This window comes from Eucalyptus grandis, chromosome 7 (assembly GCF_016545825.1).
Source record: "Eucalyptus grandis isolate ANBG69807.140 chromosome 7, ASM1654582v1, whole genome shotgun sequence".
Taxonomy (NCBI): Eukaryota; Viridiplantae; Streptophyta; class Magnoliopsida; order Myrtales; family Myrtaceae; genus Eucalyptus; species Eucalyptus grandis.
In genome coordinates, this window is record NC_052618.1 from 1,677,222 (window position 1) to 1,692,354 (window position 15,133).

The window sequence follows — 15,133 nt, forward strand, 5'->3', positions numbered from 1 at the left end:
GCTCTCGGGCGGATGAGTGACGATCGCGATGTTTTCCTTCGAGCTCTCTCTCTCTCCCTTCGGCTCGTCCTCTCCTTCTCTCTTGCTCTCTCTCGACCAAAAAACCAGCTGAGAAACCCCTTGATGTGGGCATTTGTGGTCGCCATGACGCTCACCGGGTAGAAACGGACCGTCCCCTTAAGCCCGCTTCTGCGGAGCCGCTCTCGCGTCGAGGGCGAGCGCTTGCTCAGGCACGGCCTCGAGAGCGAAGAAACAGTGGAAAACGTAGAAGCGGAAGAAGCAGCTTTGCCCCGACTTCAACTTCCTCTCGAGGTTCGCCTCTGCGGGATCGTACCTCCCAGCGCTCTTCGGCGTCGCGCTGAAGATGGAGTTGATGAAGCTTACCAGCCTCCCGCCGGGCGAGACCCGCTGCTGCTTCACCTTCTTCAGGTTGGTGCAGATCCTCGACGCCGCGGACCTGAAGACGCCGCCCTAGTCTTCTTGGCCTTCTCTACGTTCGCCAAACGGAGCATGCCGTATCTCCTCCCTTTTGGCGGCGGCGACTCTCGTCTTCACGGGCCAGAGCCTGAACGGCGCGAAGCAAGAAGACGACGAACTGGTCATCGTTCTCGCGCCCCTGACGGACTCGGTGTCCGAGAACGAGAACCCGCCCGAGCTCGAGTCGGAAGAAATGGACGGGCTCGTACTTGGGCTTCCTGAGCAGCTCCTGCGAAAAATGGCTCCTCTTCGCGTCCGCCGCGGCATTGGCCCTGTCGCTGCCGCGCTGCTTCTCGACGGAGGAGGCGGACCGCGGGCCCTGCTTCTTGGACAGCGCCTCCCTGCAGGATCTTTGCTGCTCCGGCTCGCGCTTCGGCTTTGCGTTCGTCGATGGATTAGTGGATCTCGTCGAGGAGCGTGGACGAGAAGGACGGGCCGTTTTCTGCTCTTCTTCTTCATCTCTCGGAGATACCTTCCCTCTTTCAGTGCCCTCTCGAATCCAGAAGAAGGGCGTCGGGGAGCGGGATCCCGTGCACGGTCGAGCCTCTCTTTGGCTCTCCACTCTCTCTCAGGTACTTCTCTCCCTCAAGCTCCCTCTCCCATGTCCTCTCTTGAGCGGCTCTCCTTTTCACCCTTTTCACTTTCTCTTTCCTTTCCTTTTTCCTGCGGTCCCTCGTCTGCGTTCTGCCCTGCTCTCCAAAGCTGTCGCTTTTGTCGAAGACGAGAATGTTTCCGGCTAGGAGCCGACACGGCTCGTGGAGAAAATATTCAGTGGTTCGTGCGCGCCACGTCATCCGCCGACGTGGCACGCACGTACCACTCAGCTTTCGACACTTGTCCTGGGGGACCCGCTGGAAAATGAAAAGACTCGCTCGTCTCGGCTCGGCTCGGCTTGGCGTGGGACCCACAATCTGGTCAGACTGAGGAGAAAATCATGCGCCATTTTAAAAAAATTTCAGACTGAGCGAGGTTTCTTCTTCTCTTTCTTCGCGCCTCTCACTCACTCTACCCTCCCTATCTCTCTCTCCGACGAACAGGACGCGACCTCCCATTCTCTCTGTGCCCTCCCTCCGGCGAACCACCGCCAGCAACCGGCGAGAGGACCGCGAGATCTAGCTCCCTCCCTCTGCCCTCCCTCTTTCCGACCGACGAACCACCGCACGGGACCGGCGAGAAGACCGCGACCTCCCTCTCTCTCTGCATTCCCTCTTTTCAACCGACGAACCACCGCACGGGCGAGAGGACCGCGAGTAATCGACGAACCACTGCACGGGACTGGCGAGAGGATCGCGACCTCCCTCGACGGGACTGGCACGTGATGTCTCACATCAACCTCGACGGCTTCTTCGGCGACCTCCCTGGGACCGGCGACGTCTCCAGACTCGGGGCTCTCGACTCGGGGCTCTTGTGGTTCGACGAGATCGAGAACATCCTGATGAAGGACGACGATATCCATGTGCTTGCTGAGCCGGGGGCTGAGTGGCCGTGCCGGAGGGACTCGAGCTTCCCGCGGACCTTCGCTTCCCCGGCCCCTCGCCGCCGGCTTCTCCCCGCCTCCTGCAAGATGCGGCAGCGCGGCCTCAGGTGCTCCGCTAGCTGGTTGATTTCCTCGGTTTCCATGGCGCGTGTTCCGGATTCTCATTTTTTTTGTTTTTGTTTTTGTTTTTGTTTCATGTGTGGATGACTACTAGTTCTGGGAGTAGGAGGCCGCAGGTCAAGAAGGCTTCGCCGGATAGGCCGCCGTCGATTGTGATTAATGGAGAGGGCGAAGAGGACGCTACTTTGGCGGAGAGCATGCGTAGCACCGATTGGGAAATTCTGGCGATGACTCGAGGACGATGATTCCGATGGAGTCGTGATTGATGTGGAGAACCAGAATGCGATAGAACAAGCTTCCGACGTATGGCGATGGAGACAAATTTGGTATTTTTCTTGTAGCATTTCTAGTGCTTTCTTGGGAAATTTTTTTTTTTTTTTAATCTGTCTGGATACGCGTATGCAATGTGCATATTGATTCTAGTTCATGAATATCTCACAAATTAAGAATTTGAGAGCATGTTTCCTTCAGGGGAGCTGCAATTGTTTTACAGCTTCAAGCACAGTGACACTATTGATGGTTGATGTTGCAGTGCCGCCTATCCTATATACGGGCTTTACTTTTTGCACTATAGCATCAATGTGGTTGAATTGCAATACATCTACATTGCTCAATTATTAGGTTGTTCTTTCCTTAAAATTAAGAGCTTAGTACACTTGCCCTTCCTTTTTTGTTCTGTTAGGGACTAGAGAGCAAAGGCTCCATTTGCCTCTGTAATTTATTTTCCCGTCTGTTTTACCTATAGGAAATATGCTCTCATTCCAAGTCTTTTGAATATCTGTACATGTTCTTATATGGTGTGAGTTGTTACTTCTATAGTAGGCCATCAATCGTTCTTTAAAGATATATTATTAATTCCTTCAATTTTTGTGGCTTCAGGCACCATGTTTCGTCGATGGAGTAACTCTCACCACAGTGAGGAAGATGACTCGCTGCAGTTTGAATCTAAGGTAATTAAGATTTCAAAATTACAGCGCTTGTAAGGACTGGACATTAGAGTGTATCTCCTTGATCGATTGCTCATATTTATCTGATTTCCATGGCTGACCATGTGGTTGACCTAAGTCAGTAGTTTTTCTAGCCATGAGAAACCGTGAAGTGGCCCTTTTTGCAGATAATACTTTACCGTCAATACACCCCCTTATCTGTACCCCTTTTTGCAGATCATGGGCATCGGAGGCAAAGTCGGCGGGAATCACAGCGGGGTGATTCGACTTCATCGACTTTCGTTGGGACACTTCATCCCGGAACGCCTGGTCCTAGAGGCCAGTACATGGTTCCAAGCAGTTACAGTTTCCCAAGGTCGATGAGTACTCCCTCAAGGAAGATTGACGGGAGTTCGGCCACGTCTGGCGGTTCCAGAAGCGGTGGTTTCCCAAAGTCCAGGACTATGGTGGGCCCTGATGCTCATTCAGGATCTTCGGTTCTCATCTGCCACAAGTGCGGGGAGCAATTCAAGAAGTTGGATGCTGTTGAAGCTCATCATCTCTCCAAACATGCTGGTAAAATAACATCTTACCTTGAACCACATGATCATATCTGTTTCTGCATTGCCTTAGCAGTTTCTCATTCTCTGGTCTAAATAAATATAAAATCGTTTGTTTAATTTTGGAGTAGCCTGAACGAACTGGGGATTGAACTTCTGGTTTTTAGCTTATCTGAGGATGGAAATTCTTAGACTGAACTGTCAATTTGATTAATGTCATTGCAACTTCTTCTTTTTCCAGTAACTGAACTAAGTGATGGAGATTCATCCAAAAGGATAGTGGAAATAATCCGCCAAACGAGCTGGTTGAAGTCTGAGCACAGCAGTTGTGGACAGATTGAGAGGGTCTTGAAAGTCCACAACATGCAAAGGACCCTCGCCCGGTTCGAAGAATATCGAGAGATGGTCAAGATCAGAGCCAGCAAGTTATCCAAGAAGCACCCCCGCTGTTTGGCTGATGGGAACGAGCTCCTAAGATTCTATGGCACGGCCGTGGCTTGCTCGCTTGGCACCAATTCTCTTGTGCCAAGTGTCAAACAACCGTGTTGATATGAATTCAATATTCTATCAAACACTCTTGAGGCAGTCATTAGTTGGTCCAATTCCTAGTAGAGATACACTAGCAGACACTACTTTTTTGGTGCACCACCAAGAGGCCATAGTCAACTTATCTCGTAGTCCAGCGGCCAACAAAGAATAGAGCAACATAGATTAGTCCCATTTTAAAGTTTGCCTGCTCTCTCATGCCATGCCCGTCTCTTTTTGCATTGCTCTTGGCTCTTGTTTCATCTTTGGCTTGGTACATCATCCATCTGTGCATGAGATGCTGTTACAGTTGTAGAAATGCTTTAAATCCATCATTTTGAAGGCTAATATCCCGAGACCCCTTATTTTCTCACTTCGTTGTGCTGTTAATATGAGAGGATGTATTTCCTCCTCTTTTTAAAGCCAAGTTACGAGAATTCTCCCGATCCAAGACTGACGCTTCACATTTTTTGGCGCAGGTTGTGAAGTACTTCTTGGATGCTAAGACTTTTCAAAAGGTTAAGTTTGTGTACCTGAAGAACAACGACAGTGTCGAGCTCATGAGATCATTCTTTGATGAGGAGAACCTTCCTACTGAGTTCGGAGGAAGAGCAAAACTGAAGTACGACCATGAAGAATTCTCTAGGCTAATGGCTCAGGATGATATTAAGGCAGCCAGTCTGTGGGGATTTGATTGGCAACCTGAGAGGGCCTTTCATGACGGGAACAAGCATTCTGGAGCTGAGGTGGCTCCTGAGCCTGTTGGGGTTGCACCGCCAGCAAGCTGAGCATCTATACTGCATTCGGTAGGTAGATAAGCAGGCTAATGTGCGCACCCGAATGAACAAACGTGATGGTCGTGAACCTGGCTAGTTAGGATGGGTGGCTGCTAACTGTCTCCGGCTATACGTGATATTATATATTAATACAGAGTACCTACAACTGATGATATAACTAGCATTCTGCTGGTATAACTTCCCCTGTCGCGGGGACCTGTCTCGATTTCCATATTGGAAAAAATTTGCACCATTTGGTCCATAAACTTATATTGTTAAACTTCATTCGATATCTAAATTCGACCCTATATTTTCATTGCATTCTTTTTCTCTCAACTTCTCTTCACTCGATATCTCAAACTTCTTTCCCGTGCTTGGTACGGGCTTATGTCTATCATTCACAGGCTTTGCCAAGTTGGACTTGTCTGGATGCCGTCAGCCAAACCTTAGCAGCGGCTGTTTGCCATCTCTAGCTGATCACATTGAAAAGAAATGAGACAACGACGCTGACATGTTCTAATCGAATTGAATGTTGCTCCAAATTTTAAGGATCACTAATTTCATTATTCCTTTTATCTTTCTTTCTGGGAACAGTTTCCATATGCCCAGGACCGTTTGAGGTATGTATAGTTGCTGTTGTAGAAAGATTTACTGGTCCGCGCGCTCCTCTGTAGTTGGCTGAGGATCCTTAAACCCTTAACGCTTTTACCTCCTTCAGGTTCTTCCTTTTCATGTGTTTTGTGAGTCTATATAGCCAAAGTATCATGCCCGACAGAAGAGTCCGCTCGCTCGTTTGAGAGAGGAATTACTTTCCTTCCTTCTTAGAAGGAAAGAACGAAGAAGAAGAGAGAGAAGATAATAAATGTGTGGAGACTGTGCAGAGGAAAGAGAGAGAGCATGCAAGGCTAGCGTGCAGGCTAGATGAGAGAGAAAGGTGATTATTTTACATGCATAAATTCCATCTTGGCGAGCCAGCCCCACGACGCTACGCTTCATGATTGGTTGTGGACCATACTTCCTGAGCACCTAATATTTTCTCCTACTTGTCACGTGGCATTGCAAGGCCAAAAACTGTCCAATCAACACGTAGAAAAGCAAAGGTCAAAGGTAGGAGAAGGTTTCGACCAAAAAAAAAAAGTAGGAGAAGGTACAATTTTCGTACCTCCGAGATAAGACAAACAATGCCAAAAAGGCGCTAAAAACTACTGATTTCCAATCAAATAAAAAAAAATCGCTTATATAAAACAAAAAATCATTGGGGTCTAGCTTCGGGAATCAGACCTCCATGATGCTATTACAATGAGAATATGTGGTTTCATTAAGTATTATTCCGTTAATGTTGTAACTAGTAAATGTGCTATTTTCTATAGAATGACAAATAATAGGTACCTAGCTATATCCTAGCCCCATGCACCTATTGAGAAATAGATGTGGAAATTGAATGCAAGAAAGTGAGAATTGCATTAAACAGAATAATAATGACTACAAATAAATACTTGAGAAGGATGTCAAGGCCCTTTCGATCATTTTCTGATGTTGAACTTAAAGCTTCTTGTTTTCCTAGAAGATGATGGTCCTACTCCTAGATCCAAGTAGTCTATTCTTACATGTTACGGATTACGAGAATGAACAGAAAGTGGGGTACATCTATTGAAGATGCTATTAAAGCAACAATCGAAGGAGTGCCTCATTGCCCTCCATGATTGATTCCTATAACATTTCTTTCAATCATCCGGTCTAAAAAAACAATGACCCCAAGGTCCAGGAAGCTGCCGACTATCCCAAGCTTTGGATGTTGAATGATTTTTCTGTCTCTTATCCATTTGAATGAAGAGAATAAAGGTGCTTATTTCAATATTTTACATGAAGACATTGGTTCTAACCAAAAAGGAAAAGGGAAAAAACAAATTTTTGGTATTGTTGTCATTGATACCTCTCATGAGAACGCTATGCAACTAAAAGCACTAGTTTCCATAAGTTGTTAATAGCCTTGTCCTTCCAAGGTTTCCTTTCCATCTCAATTTGCCATTTAATATTTATGTAAAGCATTTATGGGAGAGAAAATGGCACTATGGAAGCTAATATGAAAATCATCTAAGTATAAGTCTCAAAAAGAAAAAATGGAAGATTTCTTTCTAGGATGCTAAATATGGGTTCAAAAGTGAGCAGCGGATGAATTTGAATCTTGTTGGTAATCTTTATTAATCGCATGTCCCAAATATAAGTTATAATCATAAAAAGTTCACAATTTTAACCAAAGATTTCTACTTATAAAAGAATTTGAACTTATTAGAAATTAATCTTTATAGAGAGATTGTATATAATTGTTCTACACATCATAACTTTGTTAGTATTCTCATATTCCAAGCCACTAAGCTCGTGAAAATACTCAAATTTCACGGGACTCTTGTAAAAAAAAAAAAGATAATTGGAAAGAAGAAACAATTATTAATGAAAGTGCATAGACCCTGGTTAGATGTATGCTTTCCCTCTTTCCTATCTATCTTACCATTAATGGGGACGGGAGATGGCTATTTTGAACTATTTAAATTAAAATTATATGGTGTGTCTAAAGCAATTTATAAAGTAATTTATACGGTGGAAATAGGTGCTGTCATTTTTGGTTAAAATTATGTGAAATCTGAGGCATTCATCGCCATATACCTAGAATTGTCCTTCGAAGGATGTGCAAACTCTATGGTCTCCACCATTAGAAGAGTTCATGGAGAGTTTATGGCTTGATTAATAAACAAGAAAGGAAGTGCTCAGCTTTGTTATGCTTGCTTACCATGTGATGCTCAATGCTCTAAAAAATATACGTGCATTGAAAATTATAATATCTCCTTAATTAGTCACCTTAGCAAATATATGCCCATGTATTTAACAATGGACTGGAAAATGGTGCAGAAATGGGATGGCAATTTCTTTCTTTTGACTTGTTTGGCAACTTAATAAAATAGGAAAATTGAAGACTCGGAAAAAAAAATCAGTTTTTCTTTGAATTTTATCTTCGCTCTTTTTCGTAAATGCAAGAATGTGGGCAAACGATTTGCAAAGTATTTGTCAATGGGATCCCCTTCGTTTGAAGAGGCAAATAGAAATCAAAGTCGACAGGATTAAGGATAGTCGAACAGATCTAATCGTATCCACCAAAGTCCAAATTATTATATGGATATTTCCAAAACATTTTATAGAAACATTGCAAAAAACCTAACCATCTTTACTTATTCGAAATCGCAATTTGCACCATATCTAATCTTAAGATACTATACTTTCGCATATGATACGCTCTCACTTTTTAAACAATGATAATTTTTTCTCCATGTTTTTCCTAAAGTAAAATGTAGGGTTTCGAGTAAAAAAGACATCCCGATACAGATGAGAGACTGGAAACAACGGTTAACAAATTTAAAATTCCACTAAGAGAGGAGAGGAGAGAGAGTGGAGGGACCTTGAACACATAATCAAGATACCCACATGACCAAAAAAGAAAATAACAAATAATAAAGACACCCAGATGGCAAATGGGCACCAAGGGGAAAAGAAAGAGGTGGTGGGGCCAGCCAAAAATAGAGAAATATACATGAAAAGGAAAAAAAAAATTGCCCGACTTCTGTTCCCATTGGGAGAAGAGAAGCACAGGATCTCAGTGACGGCCATGTTTTCTTAAAATTTGCCAAGTAGCTAAATAGCTATTTAAATTATCCTTTTCTTTTTTTTAGGTAAAAAGATAGCTGATAGATATTAAAGATTTACTAGCCCCCAAAGAAAAATTAATTTTGATCCAAAGATGACCGGAGTTTGATAGTTTTGATGAAGAAAATATTTTCCTTAATCAATATGTCTAATCATTGACTAGGTTTTTCTATTATTATTTTATTTTATGTATACATGTCTTTGGAGGGAATAAATAGATGCACAAGCTCCTTTTCCAAATTGATGAAAATCACATGCAAGTTAGATGAATTAAATTTTGTTGAGGTTTTCCTCAATGGCTAATGAATTATGAAACATTTTATTATTATTATTTGCAATCTCAAGATATTTTATGCTGCTTTTTTTAGTGTAATTAATATTTCAAAAAGATAAATTGAAGCGGTGAGCTTTTTATTCACCAAAACACAGTGTGAAAATATAAAAATAAAAAATTATAAGTATCCCGGTATCGGGTGTCTCATCCTAAAATGAAGCCCACCAAAACTGGAGTTGCTCGGGGAATTGCTTTGAAACAAGAAAGAAGACAGCATTCTCTTCTTCGAAGAGGAATCGGAATGGAAGTAAAAGGAAGAGGAACAATGGAATGATTCAGAATCAGGATGGAAGCTGCACAAGCTCGATGGTCATTTTACAGAGGAAGAAATTGAAGTGTTAGGTGCAGTATTTGTCTTTTGTTGATTTGATTTTCATTATTTTGTTTTGTAAAATTGATGATTATCGTCTTTTCTTGAAGTGACTCTCAGTTCAAGCTTGGTAGCTGTGAGATAATGGTTTTATGAGGAGAAGAAAAATCATGTTCCCATTCCCATTTTCTTGATTTCCCTCTTTATATCACGCTAGAAAGGGCATGCTGATGCTTGCCCTTTTCAGCATGAGCCTTCATTTCTTGCCCATTTTAAAATAGGGGAACATAATTTTGATCTTATTTTTAGAATTATGAGGAATTGCTTTTCACTCTATGGACAAAAGGAATAGGCTTTAGAGGCATGGTTAAGGAAATTTGTGCCCAAGGCCCAAGTTGAGCATGGTATCTCATGAAAAAGATCAGGATGTTTGAGATACGATATCAATGTCAACAGATGTCAGCTATCTATTGCTATATTGTGAAGTGAAGATAAAAGTTCAAAGAGCTATTTCGAAGAAAAAGAGGCCGGAGGAAAGAATGGTATTAAAAAAAGGTTAAATTTTTTCACTAAAATTCGGTTTCTTCTTTCTCTTGTCGATACTTATGTATGCTTGATGTTTAGCTCATGGAAAAATGTATAAAGTTATTTTTCACGCAAATAGTTACTTTTTTTTTTCCAAATTGACTAGTAATTATGAAGATAGGTCACATATACTACATAAAAGAGAACGCGAAAAAGAAGTGGAAAGATTTCAAAAATTTGAGAAAGTTCAATTATGAAGATAGGTCACATAGACTATATAAGGAGCCATATTGCCTCCAAAGGTGGTATCCTGTAAATCTTTCTTTGAAATGGTTACAATCCAAATACAAACTTTTTATTTGGAAAGATATTGAACCAATTTGTCCTAAATGATTGCATCCTTTCAATTTTTTCCTAGATATCTACTCTCTCTTTTTTTCCTGTCAATGGGTGAAAATATATAGATCTATCTTTTTTATCCAATTAGAGACTTTGAGTTTGCTTGTTTATTCAAGAATAGTCACAACCTTTTTAGCTCTTGTTAAATCCGTAAAAATCATATTTTCCTCCAAATGTTATCCAAGGCATTTTTCACATGGATGGTGCTTGTAAATCATCCTTATGTTAATTCTTTTGTTTGGATATTCTTTTTAATCTTCATGCAAAAATTGAATAAATAACCACCACACAAACTTGAAGCGTCATAAATATGTGGTTGAAGATATATGGTTGTTGACATATATACACACATGTATAGTTATTGAATTAAATTATAGATAAATTGTTTAAGCATAAAATTCTAAACATATGTTTTCTTACATAATTAGTATAAGGGTGTAAATACATCCATAATCTTGACATCAGTAACCTAAAAAAGTTTCTAGCAAAATCCTAAGATTCTGTGGTGGATAGATGCAATAATATTACATGAATACATGTTCATTACTATTTATGACAAAGGTTTTTTTTTTGTGATTAGGTTTAATTCAACCCTATCTTTCCAATAAATCCTCCTTTTTTCTCAAACTCAGGCTAAATTATCTAGAGATTTTATGTGCGCATTACTATTTATGATAAAGTTTGTCTTTTGTGATTATTTTTAATTCAATCTATTTGTCCAATAAAACTTCTTCTTTTGTTCACAAACTTGACGTAAATTATCTAGGATTATGGCTATTAAAGTTTGTCTTTTGTGATTATTTTTTCCGTGTACCTACCCCCCTCAGCAACCTAACCACCGTTTCTCTCAACTCACGGTCATGGACATGTCCGATTTCGTTTTTCTTTTTCATTATTATGACTCTCATGTATAAAGTCATTACCGAAAAAGCAACGTTGTGAATGGCAAGTGAATGAATTTATTTTGTACACGGGTGCAAATAAAAACCTGAAGGCCAAGACTGAAGCAGCAATCCTTTTTCGCTGATTCTACCTTACAGTTCATTTTGGTTCAAGCCAAAAATTTGATCTTGCCTAGCTTGGATTCTTCAATTATTTCCTTTATAGGCTAACTTAACTAATTGACTACATTATTGAAATGAGCAACAAAAATCACGGCATAAACTCGAAAATGGCCCGAAATGAGCCAAAAAGTGGATTACGATTTCTGAAAATAGTTGGTACATAATAATTGTTTAACTTATCAAAGATAGGAAAGATTCACATTTTTAAACTTTAAAAGCAACACGTGTTGACTTGAATTCTTTCAGTACTAGCCTTTTTTTTTTTTTTCTTTTTTCGGATCAACCCTACAAAATAGCCCTCCAAAAGATAAGTAAAGTCTATTTAGCTCAGCCCAAAATTACAATCAAACTTACTTCTAAAATCTGATTTTTCAGCCATAGTGAAGGCTAGCCCGCGCTGAAGGGTCGCTTGCCATTGCATTGCGGGAGACGAAGGCCAAGAGGAAGAAGGGGAAAAAGAAAAGAAAAAGAAAAAGAAAAAGAAATAATTAATTAAAAAATCAAAATAATTATTTAAAAACTACCACATCAACCTTCACGAACGAAAAGAAGTTGGAGGATGCCTCTAGTTATGATGGAACGTGAGAAGAGGTTGGGGAACGCCTCTAATTATGGTGGACTTATCTTTTTGTTTGTAGTTTCTTATAACAATTTGTTGGAAAGATTAGTCGTGGTCTTAAAATTCTTTTGTAAATTATTTTATTAGATCATCATTTACCTTCAAATCATTTCCAACTGTTCCCTTTGGTCCCTCTTTAAGCTGTATCGTTAGGGTAATTCGAGAAAAAAAACATCCTTAGTCAATGAAAATGAGGATATTTTTTCCCCATCATTCCTCCTACCTCAGGAGATTTTTCCTTTTTTCTTCTTCCTTTTCTTTTCTTCCTTTTTTTGCCCTCCTTTTGATTGTTTCACTTTTAAAAAAATGGGTTAAGTTTAGGTTTAAAATTGGAGTGCATTTTGGCAAAGGTGGATTAGGGAACTATTGATTTATCCCCCAAAAAAAAAGAAAAGAGACGGAAAAAAGAAGGAAAGAAGATAAAATAGAATGGATCCAAGAGGAGTAAATGTGTAAATCCTTCGTTTCCCCTTGTGTGCGGGGAGGCTTTGAAATTGGGGGTTGGATTTAGATCCGGCTCCAATCGGATATGTGTTTTTTTTTTTTTTTTTTTTTTAGATCGAGTCTCGATGTACTGCCTTGAGCATACATGATCGGATATGACCATGGCAATTCTGATCCAACTAGTCGAGCTTGCCTGTCCATTTCAATTTTAGAATACACTAGTTCAAACTTCAAATGTACGGGTTGCACCCATATCAATTCCGAAATTAGACTAAACTCCTATCAAACTTTTATTGTGTATGCTGGTTTATTTCCTAATATATAGAAAGCTTGTCACAATTTTGTACAATTATGGGTGGCTATTTGAGATAAAACACGATTCCGAGGGTCACTTTGAGAATTCTATATCAATTTGGGGGATATTTGAAATGAGATAGAGAGAGATTGTTTGGATTCTTGTCGGGCCGATTCTTTTTGGTAGCTCATGACCACAGCAACTTCTACTTTTGAGAGGGCTTATTTGGCAAGACATGTCCAAGATAGTCTCTTGTGCCATATTTCAAAATCAACCGAACTCGGAGCAACCATTTCGATTCAATTTCTCCTCATAAATAGTGACCGTCCAAAATTTAACATAGAAATGCCTTTTGGCACAACCCTTAAAATATTTTTTTGTTACTTAGCTTGTTGCTCATAGCTAGACCCATTAAACAGGTGGGTCAAATCGAGTTTGGATCGGATAATAAATGATCCGATCCAAATTGATCCATTTAACTCATTTATTGTAGTGTAAATTTTTTTACCCATATCCAATTTGACCTATACTTAACATATACCCGATCCATTTAACTAAATCTAATAAATTTTATTTCTTATATATATATTAAAAATGGTATTGCTAAAATAGTTTTATACAAAACAAAATTAATGAACAAATTTTATAATTTTTAAAATAATTATATTTTTAAATGAATTTTAATTAATTTAATTAATTTAATTAATTAAAATTAATTTTTTAAGAGTATAATTTTGAATTTTTTTTTTTGTTATTTTTCTTCTTTGGCTAGCCATCGGCCACGACGACAACCGACAACCGGCCATAAGGGAGCCTTGAGCTCGCCCGACTTGCCAATGCCGGTGAGCTCAAGGCTCGCTAGATCGACAAGGCTCGAGCCTTGTCGATGTCGGCAAGGCCTCCACCTCACTGGATCTAGCGAGCTCAAGCTCGCCCCTCACCGGATTTGGCAAGGCTCGAGTCTCACCCAACGTCGGCGAGTTTGAGTCTCGCCGATCGCCGAGGCTCGCGATTTGGTGAGCTCGAGGCTCTCTAGATTGGCGAGCTTGAGCTCGCCCAATGCCGGCGAGGTCGAGGCTTTGCCTAGTCGGTTGCCAGCCCTCACGTGCCAACCACCAGAAGGAGGAAGAAGAAAGAAAAAAAAAAATAAAATAAAAAAAAAAAATTATAATTTCGATTTTTATAAAAAATATTTTTGTAAAGTTAAAGAGAGAAGAGAGAGAGGTTTTGGTTGAAAATGGGTTCTACATCCAACCCATTTAAGACCCACTTAAGACTCACTTAAGACCCACCTATTTTAAGCATTTAATTGTTAAATCCATTTAATTAGTTTCTTCAAAAAAGAAATGATCCATATATGACCCATTTTTCCACCTCTACTCATAGTACGTGCTCGTGAGGCTTAAAGAGTATGGTTGAGTTAATCGGAGAGCATTGAGCTTAATGTAGGCTTAGTCTTGGAATATCATATGAGTCGGCAAGTCGGCGCACTAGGTCGATTTGAATGTAATTGTGCACCTATTCCTATTAAACGAAAATAATACCAATATCTATAATGAAAAAATGAACTAAGTTGATGCTATTATTATTTAGGAGTTTCGCAATAAAGAAGTATTGATAACAATTTCTAATCATGAATCTACATCCTTGCCAAGCCTCAGCAAGATGGAGACAAAAAAGTTAACTTTGTAAGGGCGTGAATATTACTTGTTAGAAAAAAATTTATATTAAATAAAAATTAAAATAAAAGCTTCTATTCCTATCTTGTTGGATAAAATGAGAAGGGGAATTCTATCCATTAAACCAAAATTTTCAAGCTGAGCGTCAATTAAGAAAATCATTCCTACTTACGTCTTTAAACACGGATTTTACGACATAATGGAACCTATTGAAAAATGTACGGTTGGAACGGTAATATCCACCGACCCCCCTCCCCAGTTATGAAGGTGAAAGGGAGGAAGGAGAAAGAGAGAGAGAGAGAAGGAGAGAGACTCAGGGTGTCACTGTCGTGGACCCCACCCCCATCGTGGCTTCAATTTCATGCGGCGCAACAAAAAAGATAAAGTGTCCTGTCTTGTCCTTTCTTTCGGAAAATCTCGTGTCTGGTCCTTTCTTCCGGACTTTTTTTTTTTCCGGGACTTCTCGAAGGATAAACAGTCAAATTTCCTTTTCCCAGCCTTTTTTTGATGTGACGTGGCGAGGGGTCAAATCGTCAGTTCCAGCTTACGATGGAGGGGCGGAGGGAGGGCGTCGGTGTGATTAACACGCATCTCCAGGGACTTCTTCTAACTCAACTCTCCCGCCCTGCCAAACTCCCTGGCTCCCTGTCCACGGCGCCCAACCAAATGAAAAGAAATACAAAAAAAAAAAAATCTATAATAATTTTCTTGGCGCTGCTTTGAAGGGCAAGCCCGTAATACAAAATTTTTTAACCATCAGACGTGACGTAAATAAAAAAGAATTACAAATTATCTCTTTTTTTTTAACCAAATCGCAATGTTAATCTTTTCTACTTTGATTATTTCATATTAAGTAAGAGAAAAATACAAGTGTCTCTATGATATTAAAGCATCAAACGAGTTAAAA

The 15,133-nt window shown here is 40.3% G+C and overlaps 2 protein-coding genes across 2 annotated transcripts; both read left to right on the plus strand.

The window, feature by feature from the left end:
* The first annotated feature begins 1,632 nt into the window (after window positions 1-1,632).
* Window positions 1,633-2,319, plus strand: LOC120286049. The gene is made up of 2 exons (XM_039317002.1): window positions 1,633-2,061; window positions 2,169-2,319. Exons 1-2 carry the CDS (start codon window positions 1,796-1,798, stop codon window positions 2,317-2,319), a joined length of 417 nt encoding a protein of 138 aa, XP_039172936.1. The 5' UTR covers window positions 1,633-1,795.
* A 58-nt stretch (window positions 2,320-2,377) lies between these two features.
* Window positions 2,378-5,182, plus strand: LOC104438113. Its single transcript, XM_010051195.3, has 4 exons — window positions 2,378-2,400; window positions 2,954-3,024; window positions 3,238-3,576; window positions 3,802-5,182. Exons 3-4 carry the CDS (start codon window positions 3,348-3,350, stop codon window positions 4,107-4,109), a joined length of 537 nt encoding a protein of 178 aa, XP_010049497.2. The 5' UTR covers window positions 2,378-2,400; window positions 2,954-3,024; window positions 3,238-3,347; the 3' UTR covers window positions 4,110-5,182.
* Window positions 5,183-15,133: the final 9,951 nt, after the last annotated feature.

What these genes read in the sequence shown, in the direction of transcription:
- LOC104438113 (XM_010051195.3), top strand. Translation starts at nt 3,348, where the DNA reads ATGGTTCCAAGCAGTTACAGTTTCCCAAGGTCGATGAGTACTCCCTCA. An exon ending in TCATCTCTCCAAACATGCTG is followed by an intron (nt 3,577 to 3,801) that starts GTAAAATAACAT and finishes TTCTTTTTCCAG; the next exon opens with TAACTGAACTAAGTGATGGA.
- LOC120286049 (XM_039317002.1), top strand. Translation starts at nt 1,796, where the DNA reads ATGTCTCACATCAACCTCGACGGCTTCTTCGGCGACCTCCCTGGGACC. An exon ending in ATGCGGCAGCGCGGCCTCAG is followed by an intron (nt 2,062 to 2,168) that starts GTGCTCCGCTAG and finishes GATGACTACTAG; the next exon opens with TTCTGGGAGTAGGAGGCCGC.